This window comes from Artibeus jamaicensis, unplaced genomic scaffold (genome assembly GCF_021234435.1).
Source record: "Artibeus jamaicensis isolate MK-2021 breed Jamaican fruit bat unplaced genomic scaffold, CSHL_Jam_final scaffold_369, whole genome shotgun sequence".
Lineage (NCBI taxonomy): Eukaryota > Metazoa > Chordata > Mammalia > Chiroptera > Phyllostomidae > Artibeus > Artibeus jamaicensis.
In genome coordinates this window covers 24,206,105-24,224,819 of record NW_026522042.1, presented here as the reverse complement: position 1 = coordinate 24,224,819, position 18,715 = coordinate 24,206,105, and the positions used below count along the sequence as shown (strand labels likewise).

Sequence of the window (18,715 nt, the reverse complement as noted above, 5' to 3'; positions counted from 1 at the left end):
AAATAACCAAGAAAAACGCATCTTAAAGTAATTTCTGCTTTCGGTGGAGAAATCATGATAAAATTTAATGTGTAATATGAAGATACATGTTTGTGTGCAGCGAGAGTTTATTTTGTTTTGTTTCTAAGTTTTCAGAGTTAGTTACAAATTCTTCACTTCTGTATTTTTAATGTTTCTTCCTGCATTAAAATAAAGATGAATGTCAACTTTCAAATATAAAGTTTTCTGCATTACTATTCTCACACTGTCTTTTATATGCCTGATTTATCCCACAATGTACATGCAGCCCTGACTGTTATCCACGATCTCATGTCCCTTTTCTGGGCTCTCCCTGATCTCAGAGACATTGAGAAATTGGACCCCAGGAGTGGGGCATCCGTCTGCTGCCCTGTGTTCCTTCTCATCCAATGGCAGGGCGGGGCTAGGCTGGGCGTGAGCAAAGCTGGCCAAGTTCCCTATCTGACTTCTAAGCAAAAATGAAAATATTAGGGGCTGCCCAAGTCAATGTCCAGGCGTGGGCACCAGCTTCTACTCAGGGGCCGCACCTCTGGGTTCTTACCCCTCTCCTCCCAGCATCTTCCTCCCTTACCTCCAACGAATCTATTTTCTGATCTATTCTGAGTTTCTTTTCTTCTTAGTCCCTATCAGATTTCTGCTTGGCCATAAGCTACTTTTAGTAATTTGGCTGTGACCTAGAGCGATATGAGTGGCCTTTCCTTCCAGTGTCACATTCAGACTTTCCACTAAACTGTTGTCTCATATTGATCTGCATTAATTGCTTATTTTTCTGTCCTTGAAGATTCTTTGTGTTTTAAAACAATGGCTAGTTTTGTAATTTGGGTAAGTTAAAAAAAACAAGTCTGTATTTACATGGTAAGTATTACCTAGTTCACTCAGCAAGTATTTATTGAATTTCTCCGAGAGCTCCTGGCACTGTGGACAGCAGTGATCTGGCTGGACGGGCTCCTTCTCTGGGGATCCTTGCGGGGTGTGCTGAGAGGACGGCAGAGGGTGTTTATCACACACAGCCTTGCCGTCCACAGTGGAGAGTGAGGCTTAAGTCAGACCCCGGTAGGGAACTGTTAGGGAGTTTTAAATGTGGCTGGCGACATGATCTGTTGAGGCAAGCATCAGTGTTGCTGGGTGACATTGTGAAAGGATGTGGAAAGAGGGTAATGAGGGCGGGAGGGAAAGTATTTGGGTCAACATATTAAATTTCATCTCTGTGTTATAAAAGATAGACATCTTGAGACAAGCAAGATTATTCTGCCCGTTCCAAATCATACATCTGAAAGCGTCTCCCTAGATACTAGCGTCAATTGAGAAAAAACAGCATTACAAATGCCTGAAATTTTTACGTTTTATTTAAACAAGTTAAAGTCCTGTAAATTGCATTCCAAAGTGTTTATGAACATACTCATAGCATAAACATACTCTAGAATTTCCATCTGGGTTCCACAAAATGTACCTCTCCAATGCAGCTTGCTTTTTGAGATGAATGTAATGAGTTATACAGGAGGGTAAGTGATGAAGTTACCTCTTACTTCCTCTGGAGTAAGAGGAAGACATTAATGCCCTGTTCTTCCTTCAGACCAGATGGGACAGCCAGAATGTCCCTGTCACTTTTCTGGATGAAGCCATGCCTTTGTGCTAGAAGAGTTTGGGAGACGAAGTCTACAGAGTTTTAAAATTATTGACTGAGTATCGGTCCTTTGAGAAAGAGAACGAGGAGAGGAACAACAGCTATGGTTGGAGTATTTGATCTATTTTGGCCAAAATGCAAAGCTATTATATTTTCAAAAGGGGAGAGAGATTAGCTTCTAAATTGCTGTATCCAAGAACTATTCCAGTTCCAGGAAAGATTTATTTTGCTTAGTGTATCTTGTTTTATAGAAACCATACCTTTCCCTTCAGTGGCCCCTGCAGGCCTTAAGTTAGGTTATGACCTCAGTTTATGTGATAAAAGGGTTGCAAATGCAAAATTTAGGGAGAGTAATTTTTTTAATGCATAGACCTTTGTAAAATACAACCTAGATTATAGGTGGAAGATGAATTAAAGTTTGTAAAAGAAGAAAGACCTATCAAGTCATCTGTTCATTGCTCAGAGCATATTCTGCTCTTTCCCAGGGTCTGGAAACCTTATCAGATTTACATGTGGCTCTCTATATACTGCTTCTTATTTCTACTTGGTTGTGCTTTTTGAAAACATTACAATTAATCACTTTTAAATTATTACTTCGTATTTACCCAACCTTTTTTAGAAGCAGTCTCTACAGTTAGAAAGTGCTGTTTTCACATAAAAAATATCTTCAGGATGACATTTTTTTCTTGAACTCCAACTTGTATCTCTAAGCATACAGTTTCTGCTGCAGTTCCAGTGTGCAGCAGCAGATGCAGGAGGCAGAACACTTCCTCTGTCCCTTATTAGTTCACAGACCAGAAATCTGGTAGTAGGATGGGCATCAGCACCGATGTGAACTGGGTAATGTCTTAGTGGTACCATTATTTAACTTCTTTCTATTTTTCCATCTTGCTCTGTGCATCTTCATGCATCTTTTGCTTTTTGGTATAACATGGTTGCTAATAACTCTATGGTTATAATCCAAAGAGAAAGAGCATGTCTTCTCCTACTATTGAACAACCTTGACCATTTGACTGCCCCTCACTACCTGGCCAGTCACTGCCAATAAGGATGGCCTCCTGTTGGTAGGCTTAGGACAGGCAGAGCTCCTTGCTGGAGATAATGGTGAATCTACTCTCAGCCAATCATGTGACAGCTACACAAAATCAGGGAAAGGGGTGGATTCAAACGTGGGGGCAATCATTGGACTCAGTGCACCGCTTTAGCCTCTCCTTTGTTCAAGTTCTGATTTAGAAGAATTCCGCCCATCTTGAGGCACACTGATGCTGCCATTTATACTTCCTCAGCTGCCCTGTGATTGGATATGCCTGTTGGTGGGATAATTACTCCTGTGAGATAGACTGTAGCTTCCCTTTGTGGTTACAAGGAAACCTCCTCTCAACAGAACGAAAATAGAAGAGATATAAGAAAAGAATAATTATACTCTTAGAGAGCATGGCAGACAATAAAATTGGGTTTGTCATTTGGAGACTAAGAAGATCAAACTGGACAGGCAGGGTCAGAAGTTACACTCAAAACACAGCACTGGCATGATGCAGCTGTTATTTGGTGACATGAATATGCGTGTGTTTTTGCAGATATATTTGTATATGTATCTATGTGCATATGTAAATATATAAGTATATTTTCTTAATTATAGGAAATTTTATATATATATATATATATATATATATATATATATATATAATTTCAATCAGTAGGAGAAGGAGGAAGTTTAACAACTCTGTCTCTTCCCCTTGACTTACAATGTTTAACTCTCTTTGGATCTTAGGTTGTGGTTACAAAGTGGTCTGTAGTTGTGGTAGAGGGTCAATAACTTTTTGCACTGATTAGAGTAAAGAGTGTGGGAGCGGAGAGGGATTTGAAGATGCCCTCCTTCAGTGTCCCTCTCCCTCAATCAGAGGTGCTAGGCTTGTGGTTGAAAAGTCTCGGTAGCTTGCTCTGCACTTCCCAGCTCGTCAAGGAGTAAGTGTGGGTCAGAGTTCTGAACTTCTGTTTCTCCTTTTCAGTGCTTTCTTAACAGTATTAGCTGCCTGTGTCTTCTCTATGGTAGAAAAACTTGTTCATTATAATCCACTTTACCAAGTAGGGGGTCTTGGATCTTTTTCTTTTCCTTATACAGAATTTGGCATATGACTCTTTCATAAATGGGTGATGTGGGTAGGAAACATAATTAGAGCCCAAGAGTTTTTTTGTATTAAATAAGATTAAGATTTAAAACACAGAGCCCTTTCCATTTTGTTAGGTTTAAGGCTTATGTGTGAAAGGAGGAGAATCATACCCTTTTACGAATTATTTATTATTCAGAATTTCCATTAATTGAGATTGATCATCTCTGATAATTGTGGTAAACACACTATGTATAACAACCCTGAAATCAATGACTGGCAGTTGGATATAAAGGTCTGAACTTTGTAAGACTTTACTGGGGTTGAGTCATGTGAAGTCACAAAAATTCAAAGGACGTCACTGCCTGTCCCCTTACTATGTTCTCTTTTGGAAGGTGGAGTTGTTTCCTACACCCTTTCTCTACCTTTAAGACCCTGGAGAAAAGCAACCTCTATTACTAAGACAGCCTGGTCATGGAATTGTGTCTAACACAGTGTCTGTGTCTGGCATATGGGATGTTGAATGAATGAATGAGTGAATCAGAAGAGCCAGTAATGAGTTTATTGACACCAGAGGCTCTTGATGTCAGGAAATGAACACATGGCTCTGAAGTTGGCTCAGATCATGCTGAAACAACACTGAACTTAAAAAAGAACCCCTCTTGTCTTTCCTTGTGCATCTGGGTTAAGCAAAGCATGGCCTTCTCCTGATCTTTGGGTCACAGCGGTCCATCAGAACTTCAGAGGAAAATGACTGGTAAAAATGGTAGTGCTATTGTTATTAGCATAAAACTGTCTTTCAGATGACTTACGGTACAGTGGAAATTCTGCTGATGCACGTACCCTTTATCCTGTCTGTGGTCTGATCCTCTCATTGCTCTGCTCAGAAACCCAGCTGTGACGCACCATCTGTCAGCAGCAGCAGCATCTGTCTTTGTGTCAGCTGACATCTGTGTTAACTCTTGTGGAACTGTCTGCTGGTCCGTAGGTGGCCATGAGGCTGGGGACGCAGGCTCTGCCTTGGTACTGTTAGTGACATACCTCCTAGCCTTTTCAGCCTGAGATCACCTGTGATGGCATGCCAAGTGCTTCCTTTTTCACAAGCGGGAAGGCCTTTCCAAGACTTCTTGCTTTCCACGATGCATTAAATCTTACTGCTAATCCTTGTTTTAGGATTATAATAATAATCCATAATAATACTGCCCTGAAATGTGACTTGAGTAAATGTTTGTACGATAGCACTGGGGTGCAATTTTCTGCTTTCTGTTTAATTTTGTAGAAAGTGGTGTGGAAGTATCTACTGAGCTAAACAGTGAGACACCCCACCCTGTCCCATTCGTGTCCTTCCTGGAACATTAGAATGTGACCTTATTTGGAAATCGAGTCATTGCAGATGTAATTGTTAAGACGAGGGCACACAGGAATGGGGTGGGCCCTTATTCCAGTATGACTGGTGTCCCTAGGAGAAGAGTCACAGAGAAACCCAGAGGGAAGATGGCCATGTGGTGCCTGAGGCCGAGACCGGAGTTAGGCTTCCATAAACAAAAGAATGCCAAGGACCGATGGCAACCACCAGGAGCCAGGAGAGGTGCCCGGAGAAGACTCTCCTGATTTCAGACTCCTGGCTTCCAAGGCTGTGAGACAGTAAGCTTCTGTTGTTTTAAGCCATCCAGCTAGAGGCCGTTTGTTACAGCAGCCGGAGGAAACTAACAGAGCACCGTGCCGCACGTCACCCCTGAGAGTCTGTGTGAACTTTCTCAGTTGTGTTTTGCACTCTGAGCACGCCATGCTTGTGTAAGGACTCTTTGGGGTAAACATGGACTGAGTGTTGCCTGTAAGAAAGGGACAGCAGTTATTAGGAGATATTGTGGGAGCAAGGCTCTTCCATTAGGAAGAAATTTCCAGTTTATGTACTGAACCAGACCCTCACTCTCATTCCAACTCCTTTAACACGTGTGTACTGAGTGCCCGTGGTAAACCAAGCAGTGTTTGTGTGGGGACATAGAGCTGTGAGCAGAGCAGGTACGGAACCTTACCTGCATGAAACTGAGGAACCAGTGGAAGAGACGGACATGGTGTTTGTTTGTGGTCAACCTATGTATTTTTCACATCATTGCAAGAATAAAAAGCAGTTACACAGAACAGTATTAAAACTGTGGGAATCAAATAGTATTTGGAAATATCACCTAATGGTCCTACTTAAAAACTTTGTCAATACTTCTATTCACGTGTCTGTGATTTATCTCCCCAACCTGATATGCACAGTCTTGTTTTTCTAGTGCTAATCATAATCCTTTGCACACAGTGGACTCAGGGTGGCTGCAGTGTTGCATAAACTGAGTTACTGATTACGAAAATTAATAGGCCTGGCTGGTCTAGCTCAGTGTATTGAATGCGGGCCTGTGTACCACACGATCGCAGTTCGATTCCCAGTCAGGGCACATGCCTGGGTTGCAGGCCAGTTCCCAGCAGGGGACTCACGAGAGGCAACCATACATTGATATTTCTCTCCTTTTCTCCTTCCCTTCTTCTCTAAAGATAAATAGATAAAATCTATAAAAAAAGAATATTAATAGGGAGGATGATTAATAATCTATTATAACATCTATTAAGTATCTATTACATATATGCTATCATAAGCAATTGACTTATTAACCTCATTTTATTTCCATAACTATTCAATTGGTTTATATTTAACAATACTCCATTTTGCAGGTGGAGAAAGCGAGTATTCAGAAAGTAAGGTAACCCTCAAGTTCATCCAGCTAGTTGAGCGGCAGAGCCGAGATGCCAGCCCATGCAGTCCCGCGTCAGGCTCCATGTCCTCCAAGGCGGCACGTCATGCTTCCCACAGACTGCCGCCGTCTGCTCCCTTCTGTGGATGGAAGAGGGCTGTGTCGAAATCACACCCTCTTCCCCTTTTTTCCTTTTAGTGATCACAGCCTCTAAGAGTAATACAGAAAAGAGTGGTTTTAGTTGAGATTTCTGTTTAAGGATGCTTTCTTCTTGTACCAAGAAAAAGAGAGTGATGCTAGGATATAGAATGATTATTGATCAACTCAAATTATTTCTATTTAATTCTTTCTCTTTCTACCCTTCAGCTTCTAAGTTAATGCTACCGAAATGATTAGCTAACTTACTTCAGGGTTGCTGGCGTTTCAGCCATGGACTTGCATTTCTTGTTTTTTTTATTTAATTATTTTTCAAGTACAGTTTTCTCTCTATTTCTCCCATCCCAGCCCCCCCCCGCAGTGCTCCCCACCTCCCTCCCATTTCCACCCTCCTTAGTTATTGTCCCTGTGTCCTTAATACTTGTTCCTCTGAATCCCTCCCTTTTTCCCCCTGAAATTCCCTCCCCTCTCCCCTCTGGTCACTGTCCCCAGTTCTCTATTTCAATGTTTTTATTTTGCTTGTTTGTTTGTTTTGTTGTTCAGCTTCCTGTTAAAGGTGAGATCATGTGGTATTTGTCTTTCAACCCCTGGCTTATTTCACTCAGCATAATGCTTTCCAGTTCCATCCATGCTGTTGCAAAGGGTGGTAGCTCCTTCTTTCTCTCTGCTGCATAGAATTCCATTGTGTATATGTACTATAATTTTTTGATCCATTCATTTACTGACGGGCACCTAGGTTGTTTCCTGCTCTTGACTTGTAAATTGTGCTACTATGAACATTGTGGTGCATAGGTTCTTTGAAATTGATGTTTTAGGATTCTTAGGATATAATCCTAGCAGTGGAATTGCTGGGTCAAAAGGCAGGTCGATTTTTATTTTTCTGAGAAAATTCCATACTGTTTTCCATAATGGTTGTACCAGTCTGCAAAGGGGCCACCAACAGTGAACTAGGGTCCCCTTTTCCCCACAACCTCTCCAACATTTGTTGTTTGTTGCTTTGTTTATGATAGCCATCCTTGCATTTCACATCAAGGTTTTGCTTGTATGATTTGAGAGTGGGATATCCCCTCCTGGGCTCTCTGAGTGGAATCCAAAGTTCTTACCTGTCCTGGACCGAACATGAACAGTCCCCATGTGGTTGTGAGTTTGTTGCCATTTTAATGTTCATAGTTTTGATCTTCTTATATATTTTCCTTTCACATTTCATATAATAATACCACAGTGATGATGAGCTCCTTTAGTTTTACCTTGTCTGGGAAGCACTTTATCTGCGCTACAATGTAAATGATAGCTTTGCTGGATAGAGTAATCTTGGCTGTAGATCTTCTCTTTTTACCACTTTGAATGCTTCTTGAGCCAGTCTCTTCTAGCCTGCAAAGTTTCTTTTGAGAAATCAGCTGACAGTCTTATGAGAATGCCTTTGTAGGTAACTGTCTCCATTTCTCTTGCTGCTTTTAAGATTCTCTCTCTATCTTTAACTTTTAAGTGAATCTAAAAAACAAACTAAGCACACAAGCAGAACAGGAACGGAATCATAGATATGGAGATCATTTGGAAAGGGAGGGGGAGAATGTGCAGGGATTAAGAAGTACAAATTACCTATGTACAGAATAGACAGGGGATGTTAAGAGCAGTATAGGAAATGGAAAAGCCAAAGAACTTATATGCATGACCCATGGACATTAACCGAAGCAGGAATTACTTGGGAGAGTGGGGGTACTGGGTGGAGGTGGGCAAAAGGAGAAAAATTGGGACAATTTTAATAGCAAAATCAATAAAATATATTTTTAAAAAACAGCCCCCATGTAGGGGAGGAAGCAGAAGCCTCAAGTCCCCTTGCTGTCCTGTTCCAGTCAAAGCCCCCCAGGCTTCTGCAGAGCAGAACTTTGCAGCAGGTGTGTGTTTGGAACCTGAAGCCCTGTGTCTGCTCTGTGAGTATGTGCATTGTGGGCTGTTTAGCTCGTCTAGATTCAAGCTGCCCGCAGCACCAGCTACAGAGCCCTGCCTGGAGGTAATACAACCCACAGAGGTATCATGTGTTGCATTCCATACCCCCAGCACTCCACCCACCCCAGGGATACAGCAGGGTTTTAATGGCTCTCGAGGAATTGCTGACCCAGCAGTGGGGTTGTCCCAGTTTCTCTCCTGGAAGAACTCTGTGTACTTTGTTCATCTGCTCCAGCCACAGCTCTCAGGATCTGATTTCTGCTGGAAAGGAGCACTAGAGGTTTGAAAGTTCAGAACCACAAGCAGTCAAAGCCACCACCCTGTTGTTGCAGCATTACTCACAGTAGCAAAAGGTTGGAACCACCCCAATGCCCATCGGTAGATGAATGAGTAAACAAAGCATGGTATACACATACACACAATAGAGTATTATTCAGCCATAAAAAGGAACGAAGATTGACATGCTCTGATTGACATGCTCCAAAACTTCAATGAACCCTAAAACATTGTAATAACTGAAAAAAAGCCAGACACAAAAGAACCACTAATTGTACGATTCCACCCAGAAATATGTAGAATAAGCTAATTCATAGAAATGGAAAGCAGATTCAAGGTTACCAGGGGCTGAGGGAGAGAGGAGTGAGGAGATATCTCTTAATGTGTACAGAATTTCTGTGTCAAGTAATGAAAATTTCTAGGAATAATACTGACGTTCTCACAACATTGTACATGTAATTAATGCCACTGCATTAAATACTTAAGAAATAGTTCAAATGGCAAATTTTATGTTATGTATATTTTTAAAGTAAAGAAAAATATGCCAGCAATCTGCACCAGGTGTTGCATTTGAAGAGGGACTGCATCTCTCAGCAATGAGGCAAATGCTACAAAGGGTCCCTGGCTTTTCTCAGGCTGGACATAAGCTCATCACAATGGCAGCTTCTCAGGGGAAGGGAATAACTTATCCCCTAGACCTTGCCCCTGTCATCCCCTCTCCATCCCCCAGTTACAGAAGCGAGTATCCTGCTCGGTGGCCATGAGATCACTTGTTTGGTAGTTTGGTTTACTACAGTTTTGGGAAACTGGTGTAAAGAAAGTTCCAGTTAGGACATCAGATGTCTTCAAAGGAAGAAAGAACTCCTAACGATTTTCTCTCTTTCATTTCCTTTCTTCCTCTTGTCCTTTTTAGCCCATACTTCCAGTCTTTACCAGGAGAGGAAAAAGAATAAGAGAAGCAAAAGCGTAGGACACCATCTTCTGGGTTTTGCACTCAATGAGACAAGGCAGAGAAGCTCAGGGTTCGATGTCTCCTCCTCTCCCTCTGTTGCGAAGTCTCTGAGTCTGGGCATTCATCTACTAAATTCCTCCCTGTTGGTCAGCCTGAAAGAGCTAATGTGCTTTCACAATGTGTGTTCAGCTTTCTTTTTTTTTTTTCCAAAAACTAATATGCACCTGGGTCAGGGATTAAGCCAGATAATCCTTTGAGATAGTTAATATTATTTTTATGTATGTACAGACATTGAAGTCTGGATCAAAGAAGGTAAGAAACTGTTACATAAGATAATAATCAGGTGCCTCGGACCAGCCACAGCAGGGTCCAGGGGTTCCCGAAGGGGGGTAAGGCGTCGGCGATGGGTAACAGACGACAACACGCCTCAAAAGACAGCGAAGCTCTGTTCTGTTTATTGCAAGTACAAGCAGGTTTTTATATTTTCATTTTAGGTAGTGATTAACATTTGCAGTATAGCATGATCAGTTAAGCAGAAAAAATTAATACAGAGGTAACCAGGAAAAATACAAAAGTTCCCATAGATTCAGTTATAATAAACAAAGATTATTTTGACCAGGAGAGCCATAAATCAGACAATTGGAAATAGCTGTATGTACAGAATTTGAATGTCTTATTGTATATTAAAGTTTCTCAGAATTTGTCATGGGTCAAAAGGATATGCTAGATTGAGTAGAGGTAGTAGGAAATTTATGATAAGGCCTTTGTGATATCTAATTTAGCTATCTAGCCTTTTCTGTCTAAAATGTTTCTCTGTGTACTATAAACTCTGACTCTTTAGTAACTGTTTCTATGTGTTTAGTTTGTAATAACTAGCCAGCTTTTGTTATTTCTTTGCCTGTCTAATTGATATATATTCTTATTCAAGGTAAAGGAGGGGCTGTTACTCCAACAACTTTTAGACATACAGGGACTTTGTTCTCTGGTCAAGAAATTATTTTATACGAGTTCATTGGAATAATGAACTAATCAATGAACCTGAAATACAAGTGTCTAACAATCCCAGCACCTTTTAATCACCAAAACAAACATGTAAGCAGAGATAGACAGGAATTCCAGCCACAGTTGCCTCTGCCTTGCAGATGCATCTCAACCTCCTGACCTTGTCAAGGGACAGTTGCTGGCCGACTCCCTACAATCAGGAAAATAATATAACCAGCTATTTTCTTAATCTAATTCTGAGATATTGAAAAATTCTCTTTCCTTTGGTGTGGACATTTAACATGAAGTCAGGCCACCACGGTGCTCCAACAGCAACTTGAAAACAAGGTAACTGAAAGAAACAGGAACTAGGTGCCTAAGCACCTGCCACATGAGTCCAGGGGTGGAGTTCTGGATTTCATATCAGAAGTCTGTGGTTGAAAGTCACAGGAATTCATTCAGTGCATTTAATCTGGAATCGATACAGGGAATCAAGTTTGCCGGTGGTTTCTTGGACTCTTCAGAATGTTAGAAATCATAGGGCCCGTTGATTGATTTTTTTGTCATGTATTGATTGATCTCTTCTATTTCTCTGCTTATATTCTTCATGTTGTCAGTAAATCAACATGGAATGTGTGACTGTCTTGTTTTAAATATCTGCATTTGCACAATCAGCCTGGGCACTGGTAATGAGAGGAGAGAAGAAACTTATTTTACCTGTGGGAATTTTTTAATTAAAAGAGACTGAAAATCCCCATTTAATGAACATTTTCTTTCTCTTCAAGCCTTGGGAAAACATGGCACACTCTAACAGCAAGCCCACAGGAAGTGTGAGGGGAATGGAAGACCAGCACATTCTTCCGCTGGCATTGCTGGGCTACCCCCGTGTCCCACGTGACCTCGATGCTCGACCATCACTAATTTCATGTACTGTGATCAGAATTATACGCCTGTGTTAACTAATGTGTTACAGATTGTGTTTACCAGCATCAGTGTGTCAGTTAGTCTTCATTTGCTTTGATAGCTATTTGTATTTGATGCCTAATTGTTCAGTTGTCCTCATTTGGGTCTTTTAATCCACTTGGGAGGAAATTAATAAAATGCAAAATTTTACTTTATCAAATCTAACGGGCACATTTCTGATGGGCTAAAACCCCCTAATGACCAATAAACAAATACGCTTTCATTTGAGTAAGGCACTTAGATAGAGAGCAGAATTGTCAACTTTGCTTTTACCTGACCGATTTCTGCCGGATAGATAAGGTTTGTGTAATTTAATTTATATGCACGCATAATATTTGCTTACTATTCTGTGTGCATGGAATAGTAAAGCAACGATTAGGGTTTTAAATGCCATTTCTGACCCCTGACACAAACTGGACTGTGATAAAAGGGTCAGCAGTAAACAGTGCGGCGTGGGGTCCTGCTGGCCTGGCATGTAATTGAACACTTACGAAGCCATAAACTATTCCTTGCTCATAATAACCGCCAACAAGCCCTGATAAATGGGTACAAGTCTGCCACTTTTAGTAGGATATAAGTAATTGTTTGTTGTTTGTTTTCATTTCTATCTTATAGATGAAAACAATGATGCTTAGAGAATTTGACAGGTTGCCTCTGACCACATGTTTACGAGTGGTGAATATGGAATTTAAACTGCTGTGAGTCTGACACTCTGATGAACCGTCTCGTGTGTCACCTGGGCCAAGGTGTAGGACCTGGTCATTTAATCAGACACTATTTGAAGTTGAGACACGTAGGCAGGCTCTTCTTAATGCAGTAGCTTGTGTTGTAAGAATATTGTCATACTGCACACATGTGGTTTTGGCTATTGAAAGCCAAATATCACCCCTGAGTTCCTTCTCTAACATTTAATCTATAAGCACCCCACCACCACCATACGCACACCTTTTCCCTGTCTGCCCGAACTTCCCGAAGTGGTGGTTTTGCTTCAAGAAACAAGGCAGAAGAATAGAGCATGTTGATAGTATCCAAAATATGAATCCCATTATACTAAGATTTTTTAGCATTTCCTAAAGGTATTATCCTAGCATTATTTTATGCCCAAAGCAGCCCTGTGAGGCAGGAATTGGTTTTCTCTACTCTGATTACAGCTTCCAAAAGTAAAGCAGAGAGGGATTTAATGATTGTGCCAACACTAGTAAGTGACGGAGTCAGACATAAACCCAGCTTCCTCGCTCTAGATGTGCAGCCCCCTGAAAGCTGGTGATGGACTGTGAAGCCTTATTTAATACCAGATCATGTGCAGTCAATCCCGACTATTCGTGGACTCTGTGTTTGTGAATTTGCACAGTTACTAAAATTTAACTGCAACCCCCAAATCAGTAGCTTTTATCCCTTGGTCATCATCTGTAGACCCGTGCAGAGCAGTGAGAATTTCTGAGCCATCCGACGTGCGCGGGCCAAGCTGAGGTTAAACAGGCAGCACTCCACCTCCTTGGTCAGCTCTCCCACTGGAAATGAGCGTCCTTACTGTGACCTATTTCGTACCACATTTTTCACATTGTGGTGCTTGTTTATTGATGATTTCACTTATTAAAATGCCCCCCAAGTAGCGTGCGTAAGAATTGTCTGCTGTTCCACAGTTGCAGGGAGGCTGTGATGGGCCTTACTTGTGCTAGATAAACTTCATTTAGGCACGACTTCCAGTGCTGCTGGCCTGCGGTTGAATGTTAGTGAATCAACAAAATGTATTGAGTAAGGTGTCTTCAAACAGAAACACATGCATTGGTGACAAAATTGACCAGAAAGATGCAGAATCCTAACCCTGTGTTTCCCCTTAGAGCAACGATCCAGTAGTGTTAGTTCTGAGTTTGCAGTGACTTGATGGAATGTAACTACCGTGAATAACAGGAATGGACTGTATTTGAGTCTCTGTTATCTCGCTGTCCATAATCACTCCATTCGTTGGTCAGGCATTTAAAACTGTACTTATCAAAGGGTATACATGTTCAGTGGGGGGCAATATTACCCTGAAAGGGACAAAAATGGGGGGTCGAAAACTTTTATGCTTTTTATATAAAAAATAGAGATATACACAGTGCACATAATACGATACACAGTATATCTGTGATAGTGCAATTTTATTTGTGGGAGTGATTACAGAAAAATATTTACAGCCTTTCTTTGGGGAGAGAGCAATAACAAGATCTGACTGAAAAACAAAACCGTAAGGCACAATGCAAATATGATGATGCACCTGAGGTGTTTACTAGACCACACAACACAGCATACACTCTCCGTGTAATGTGTTATGACACATGTCTTCAATCTCTCCTTTCTGCACTCACCAGCATTTCTAAAGTGGAGTTTGTGGTCCTTTGAAGGGTGTGCATGCACATTCTCAGACCTGACTGAGAACATCTTCTGAAATTTGTTTATTTTGTGATTTCCTTTTTTCCCCCCTAATCCTTATCCAAGAACATATTTTTCATTGCTTTCTTAACAAGGGGGAAGGAAGAGAGAGAAACATTGATTTGAGAGAGAAGCATTGATTGGTTGCCTCGAATATGAACGTGCCCAGACAGGGGATCGTATGCACCCAGACTGGGAATCAAACCCACAACCTTTCAGTTATGAGATGACAGACACTCCAACCAGCTGAGCCACATCGGCCAGGGCTGTGCTTTCCTTCTGGTGATAATCTTAAAAATAATAAATGATTGTATACTGGTTCTGCTGGTTCCTTTTCATAACAGAGTCCTGCTACCTGGTTTTCTTTTTTTAACTCTCATCTGAGGCTCTTATTGATTTTAGAGAGAGTAAGGTGGAGGGGAGAGAGAGAGAGAGAGAGACATTGATATGACAGAAAAACATCAATCGGCTAGGGATTGAACCCACAACCTAGGTATGTACCCTTACCGGCGGTTGAACATGCAACTTTTTGGTGTTCGGGATGACCTTCCAACCAACTGAGCCACCTGGCCAGGTTCTGACCTGCGGTTTTGTTTTCTGAGGAAGGAGCTGTGCTTCAGTGGTTTGGGCCAATGAGCAGAAAAGGGGAGCAGACAATAAAACGCGAATAACACAGTCAGACCAAGTGAAGGTCGGCTGATAGGGCCTGCCGTGGCAGGAAGGACGGTCTGAGTTCTAGAGGAGGACCGTGGTGGGCAGGCCGAGTCCTCATATAGCCCAAGGTGGCGCGGACATGTGAGAACCCAGAGAACATAGGCATTAGCAGCTAGTACTATATTTATATTTTGAAAGGCATTTTAATGTCAGCAAAATAACATCATCTGCCACATGAAATTAATGGTGCTAATTGGAATTTTAATGGGTTTTATTGTTTTGTGTGTAATTGGTTATTTTGTTTTGGTCTTGTTGAGTCACAGCTAATACATAGGGAGTTTATTTCTAGTTTTCATTTGTGCATTGCTAATTAACAATATACTAAAAATAATCTAATTCTGTGTATTTGTGGTACACAATAACAATTTTTTTCCAAGTTAAAAGGAATGTTTGTAGGTTTGTAGAGTTCTGTAATGGACTCATAGAATCATAAACTGTTAGACTTGCTAGATATGATTTAGTCCATCTCCCCTATCAGAGGTGGACACTGTCCAAGGTCAAAAAGCAAGGGAGCAGCAGACTGAGGTCAGAGATGGGTTTGACATATTTCTGATTAGGTACCCAGTCCAACCTGTCAACACCCTCCAAAGGTGAACCAAGGCAGGTAAGTGGTGACTACAGAAGCAGGCTAAGCATGAACTAATGGGAGTTTCTGCACCATATTGGCTACCTGTGAGGGAGGCGGGTGACAAATGGGTGGGGTGATGGGAGTACAAACTTGTTTCAGATCATAAATCACAGTGAGCTTCCCTGTTTAGGTTATGACACTCATGTACTTGGATTGTTCCATTACTGTCAACATTAGTGAGCAAATCCCTGAAACTCTTTAAATCTCCCGTTTGTGCTTTTCTACTCTGTTTTCAGACTGTAAGCTTGTGCCACCTAAGTGAGGTGTTTACCACTGAGTAGGGAGGACTATTGGAAAACAGTGTTTCTCAGCTGCATGTAAGAATTTTCATCATAACCTGTGGGACAAGAAGAGTTCATATGGTTGGTCATTATATTAGTTTCCTATTGCCACATAACAAATTACCACCAATTTAGCAGCAGCTTACTATTAGATGCATTCATTAGCTCATTTTTCTTGGGTCAGAACTCTGGGCTGGACTTTTGTTCAGGGTCTTACAAAGCTGAGGTCAAGGCATGGGCAAGGCCTGGGCTTTCATCAGGGACTCAAGGCCTCTTCCATGCACATGTGGGCATTGCAGAATTCATAGCCTTGCAGCTGTAGAAGTCATGATAACTTGCTTCTTCGAGACCAGCAGGAAGTCTCTTCTAGACTCCTGTAAATGGCTTATCTACCTGGGTCAGACCCACCGAGAATAATTTCTCCTTTGACTAAATTCTACTCATTAGGAAATTTAATTGCATCTGCAAAATCCTCTTACCGTCATCATATTCTATAGCTTAGTGGCAAATGGCAGATTCTGCCCATAATCATGGGGAGCAGATTACCGAGGGCATGGGCACTGTCTTAGACCTGCTGGGCTGCTACAGCAAAATACTGTATAGACTGGGTGGTTTATCACAACAGGAGTTTGATCCTCTCGTTTCCAGAGGCTGAGAGGTTTGAGATCAAAGTGTCTGGTGAGGGCCTGCCTCCTGATTCACAGACCGCCATGGTTTCCCGATTCCTCACCTGGGCAGGGAGCTCCCTGGGGGCTCTCTTCTACAGTGTCGTTAATGAGGTTGCCACAGGTGTGAACTAGTCACCTCCCCAAGGCTAGCCACCTCCTGATGCCATCTCTTTGGTGATTAGGTTTTGAATATGAATTTTGGGGGACACGAACATTTAGTCTGTAGCAGGTACCACGGGAGTCATCTTAGAATTCTGCCCACCACCGTCCTTATTGGCACCTCCCTCACGAGGCACTGCACGTGGTGCATATTTGTAGGTTTTCGTGTGACGTTTAGAGAGTGTTTAGCAATATCATTCTATATGTTCTTGTTAAAAGTCAGAAGGTCAGAGCAATGGAAACTGAGCTGTCAGCTCAGGTAAGATTATTTAGACCCAGGGTTCTTAACCTTGGCACTATGGATGTTTGGGGCTGGATCATTCTTGATTGGTGGGGTAGCTGTCCTGTGTATTTTAAGGTGTTCAAGCAGCATCCTTGCCCCCACCCGCCAGTGCCAGGAGTCTATGCTCTCCAGTTGTGACAACTAAAAATTATACCAGATGTTGCCAAATGTCCTCTGGCGTGGAGAAGCGCCCCCCAGAATTACTGCATTAGAAAAATGAAGCAGGTTTTTTAAATAAAGAAAACCTATTAAAACAGGGGATTTTATTTTTTTTAAGGCGAGGCAGTTTTTTGGAACCAGTAGGTTCTTCCTTCTTGGATAAGGCCTCATTCTTAGCTTTGCATTTGTCATTTGCTGGAAAATGTATGGTTTGTAGCTGCAAATAAAAAATTAATGCTATAGATGTGTTTCATGCATGCACTTTCTTAGTCACGTGGACATCAAAATTAAATGATGTTATCGCATTTGACTGTGTTTTATAATCTTGTCTGAGTTTATAGTCAAGCGAGATGATAATAGGGCTTCAGTTCTGCGCTGCATGGCTCAGGCATTTCCCCGAAGATACTGAATACATAAGGCAAGAAACCCAATAAAGTCCTTCCTTGGTATTATGGCTCCTTTCTTGGAAACAAGCGATGCGGCTTGGTATGGGACAGGGTGAAAGTCACGGTTAGTTCTGAAATTACAAAACTCAAAAGCTGCTCGTTCCTGTTTTTTCTAGGCAAAGGCAGCTCAAGCATCTCATCCGACGTGAGTTCAAGTACAGATCACACACCAACCCAAGCCCAGAAGAATGTGGCTACCAGTGAAGGTAGGCACCTGGTCTTCATTATCTCCTGCCCTCTCTTCACAGTGCTGGCTATTTTTGGAAGACAAATGAAATGTGTGAGTTTGAGTTCTGTTGTACTGAATGGGAGCATAGGAGGGTCTTAAAAATGAGAAGGCAAAGGTTTTCCCAGGTTTCTTTTTCTGTTGTGCTGCGTCACTGTCCACTACAGTTGTTTCAGTGGCGTTGAAGCGTCTGGATTCTAAGGCAATTGCTGTTATTTTGTCACGATACAGTAGGCTGACTTCGGAGAAGCATTTATGATACCACCCGTCTCTTTTTTTTGGTATAGAAAAAAAAATCCTTGTGCTGAGGTTGAAAGTTGTGCAAGAACTTTCAGAATAGGCCCACTGGAGTTCAGGATTGTGACAATGGCCAGGTCCTAGTCATGTGATTTGTAGACCTTGAACTGATAACCAGTGTTTGAGAGTAGGAAAGAGGTTCGTTGGACTATTTACAGAAAAACTGAGAAATCCTGCCAATCAGGACAGGGACTGGTCACACTGGTATTCTTGATGAAGAATCTGACTGTACGTAGTACATGTTGAAATTCCACTGCTTCCCAATAAATAGTTGAGAAGCTTTTGAATAATTGCCTACTTGTTTGAGTGTGGAAATAATTGTTTCTGTGTTAGTTATTTAGAGGAAAGTTGACCCCAGGGTGGAATCAGCGTCTTTTATTTTAATGTTAAACACAATTAAATGGCTTCTTTTCTGGAGAGTACTTTTAAACTAAATGTTGAATGAAGGTCCAATGTTGAGACATTACTGCCATTTAGAATGAAAGATTGGGAGATGTCACCTGATTTTCGTGACACTGTGTAAAGCCTGCTTTCCTAAAGAGTACAGCGTGTTATGGAAGCACATTTTCAGTCTTTGTTTCAGAGGCTGAATTTCTGCTGTTTGGGATACAGGGAAGCGTACTCCTGGCCTGAAGCTGGTCATCTCAGCTGAGTGACCGCTCTTGCTCTGCGTTGCAGTTCG

At 41.7% G+C, this 18,715-nt stretch overlaps 1 protein-coding gene across 2 annotated transcripts in view; it reads left to right on the top strand.

Annotated features, from left to right (window-relative positions):
* FBXL7 (F-box and leucine rich repeat protein 7) overlaps window positions 1–18,715 on the top strand; it is a 341,960-nt gene that overhangs the window by 79,347 nt on the left and 243,898 nt on the right. Inside the window, exon 2 of one of the 2 annotated variants that reach the window (XM_037154553.2) lies at window positions 17,627–17,716. In XM_037154553.2, coding sequence (XP_037010448.1) covers window positions 17,627–17,716 — 90 coding nt within the window. Of the gene's footprint in view, window positions 1–17,626; window positions 17,717–17,738; window positions 17,791–18,715 lie in introns of those variants that run through there. The other variant, XM_037154554.2, reaches the window with a different exon arrangement.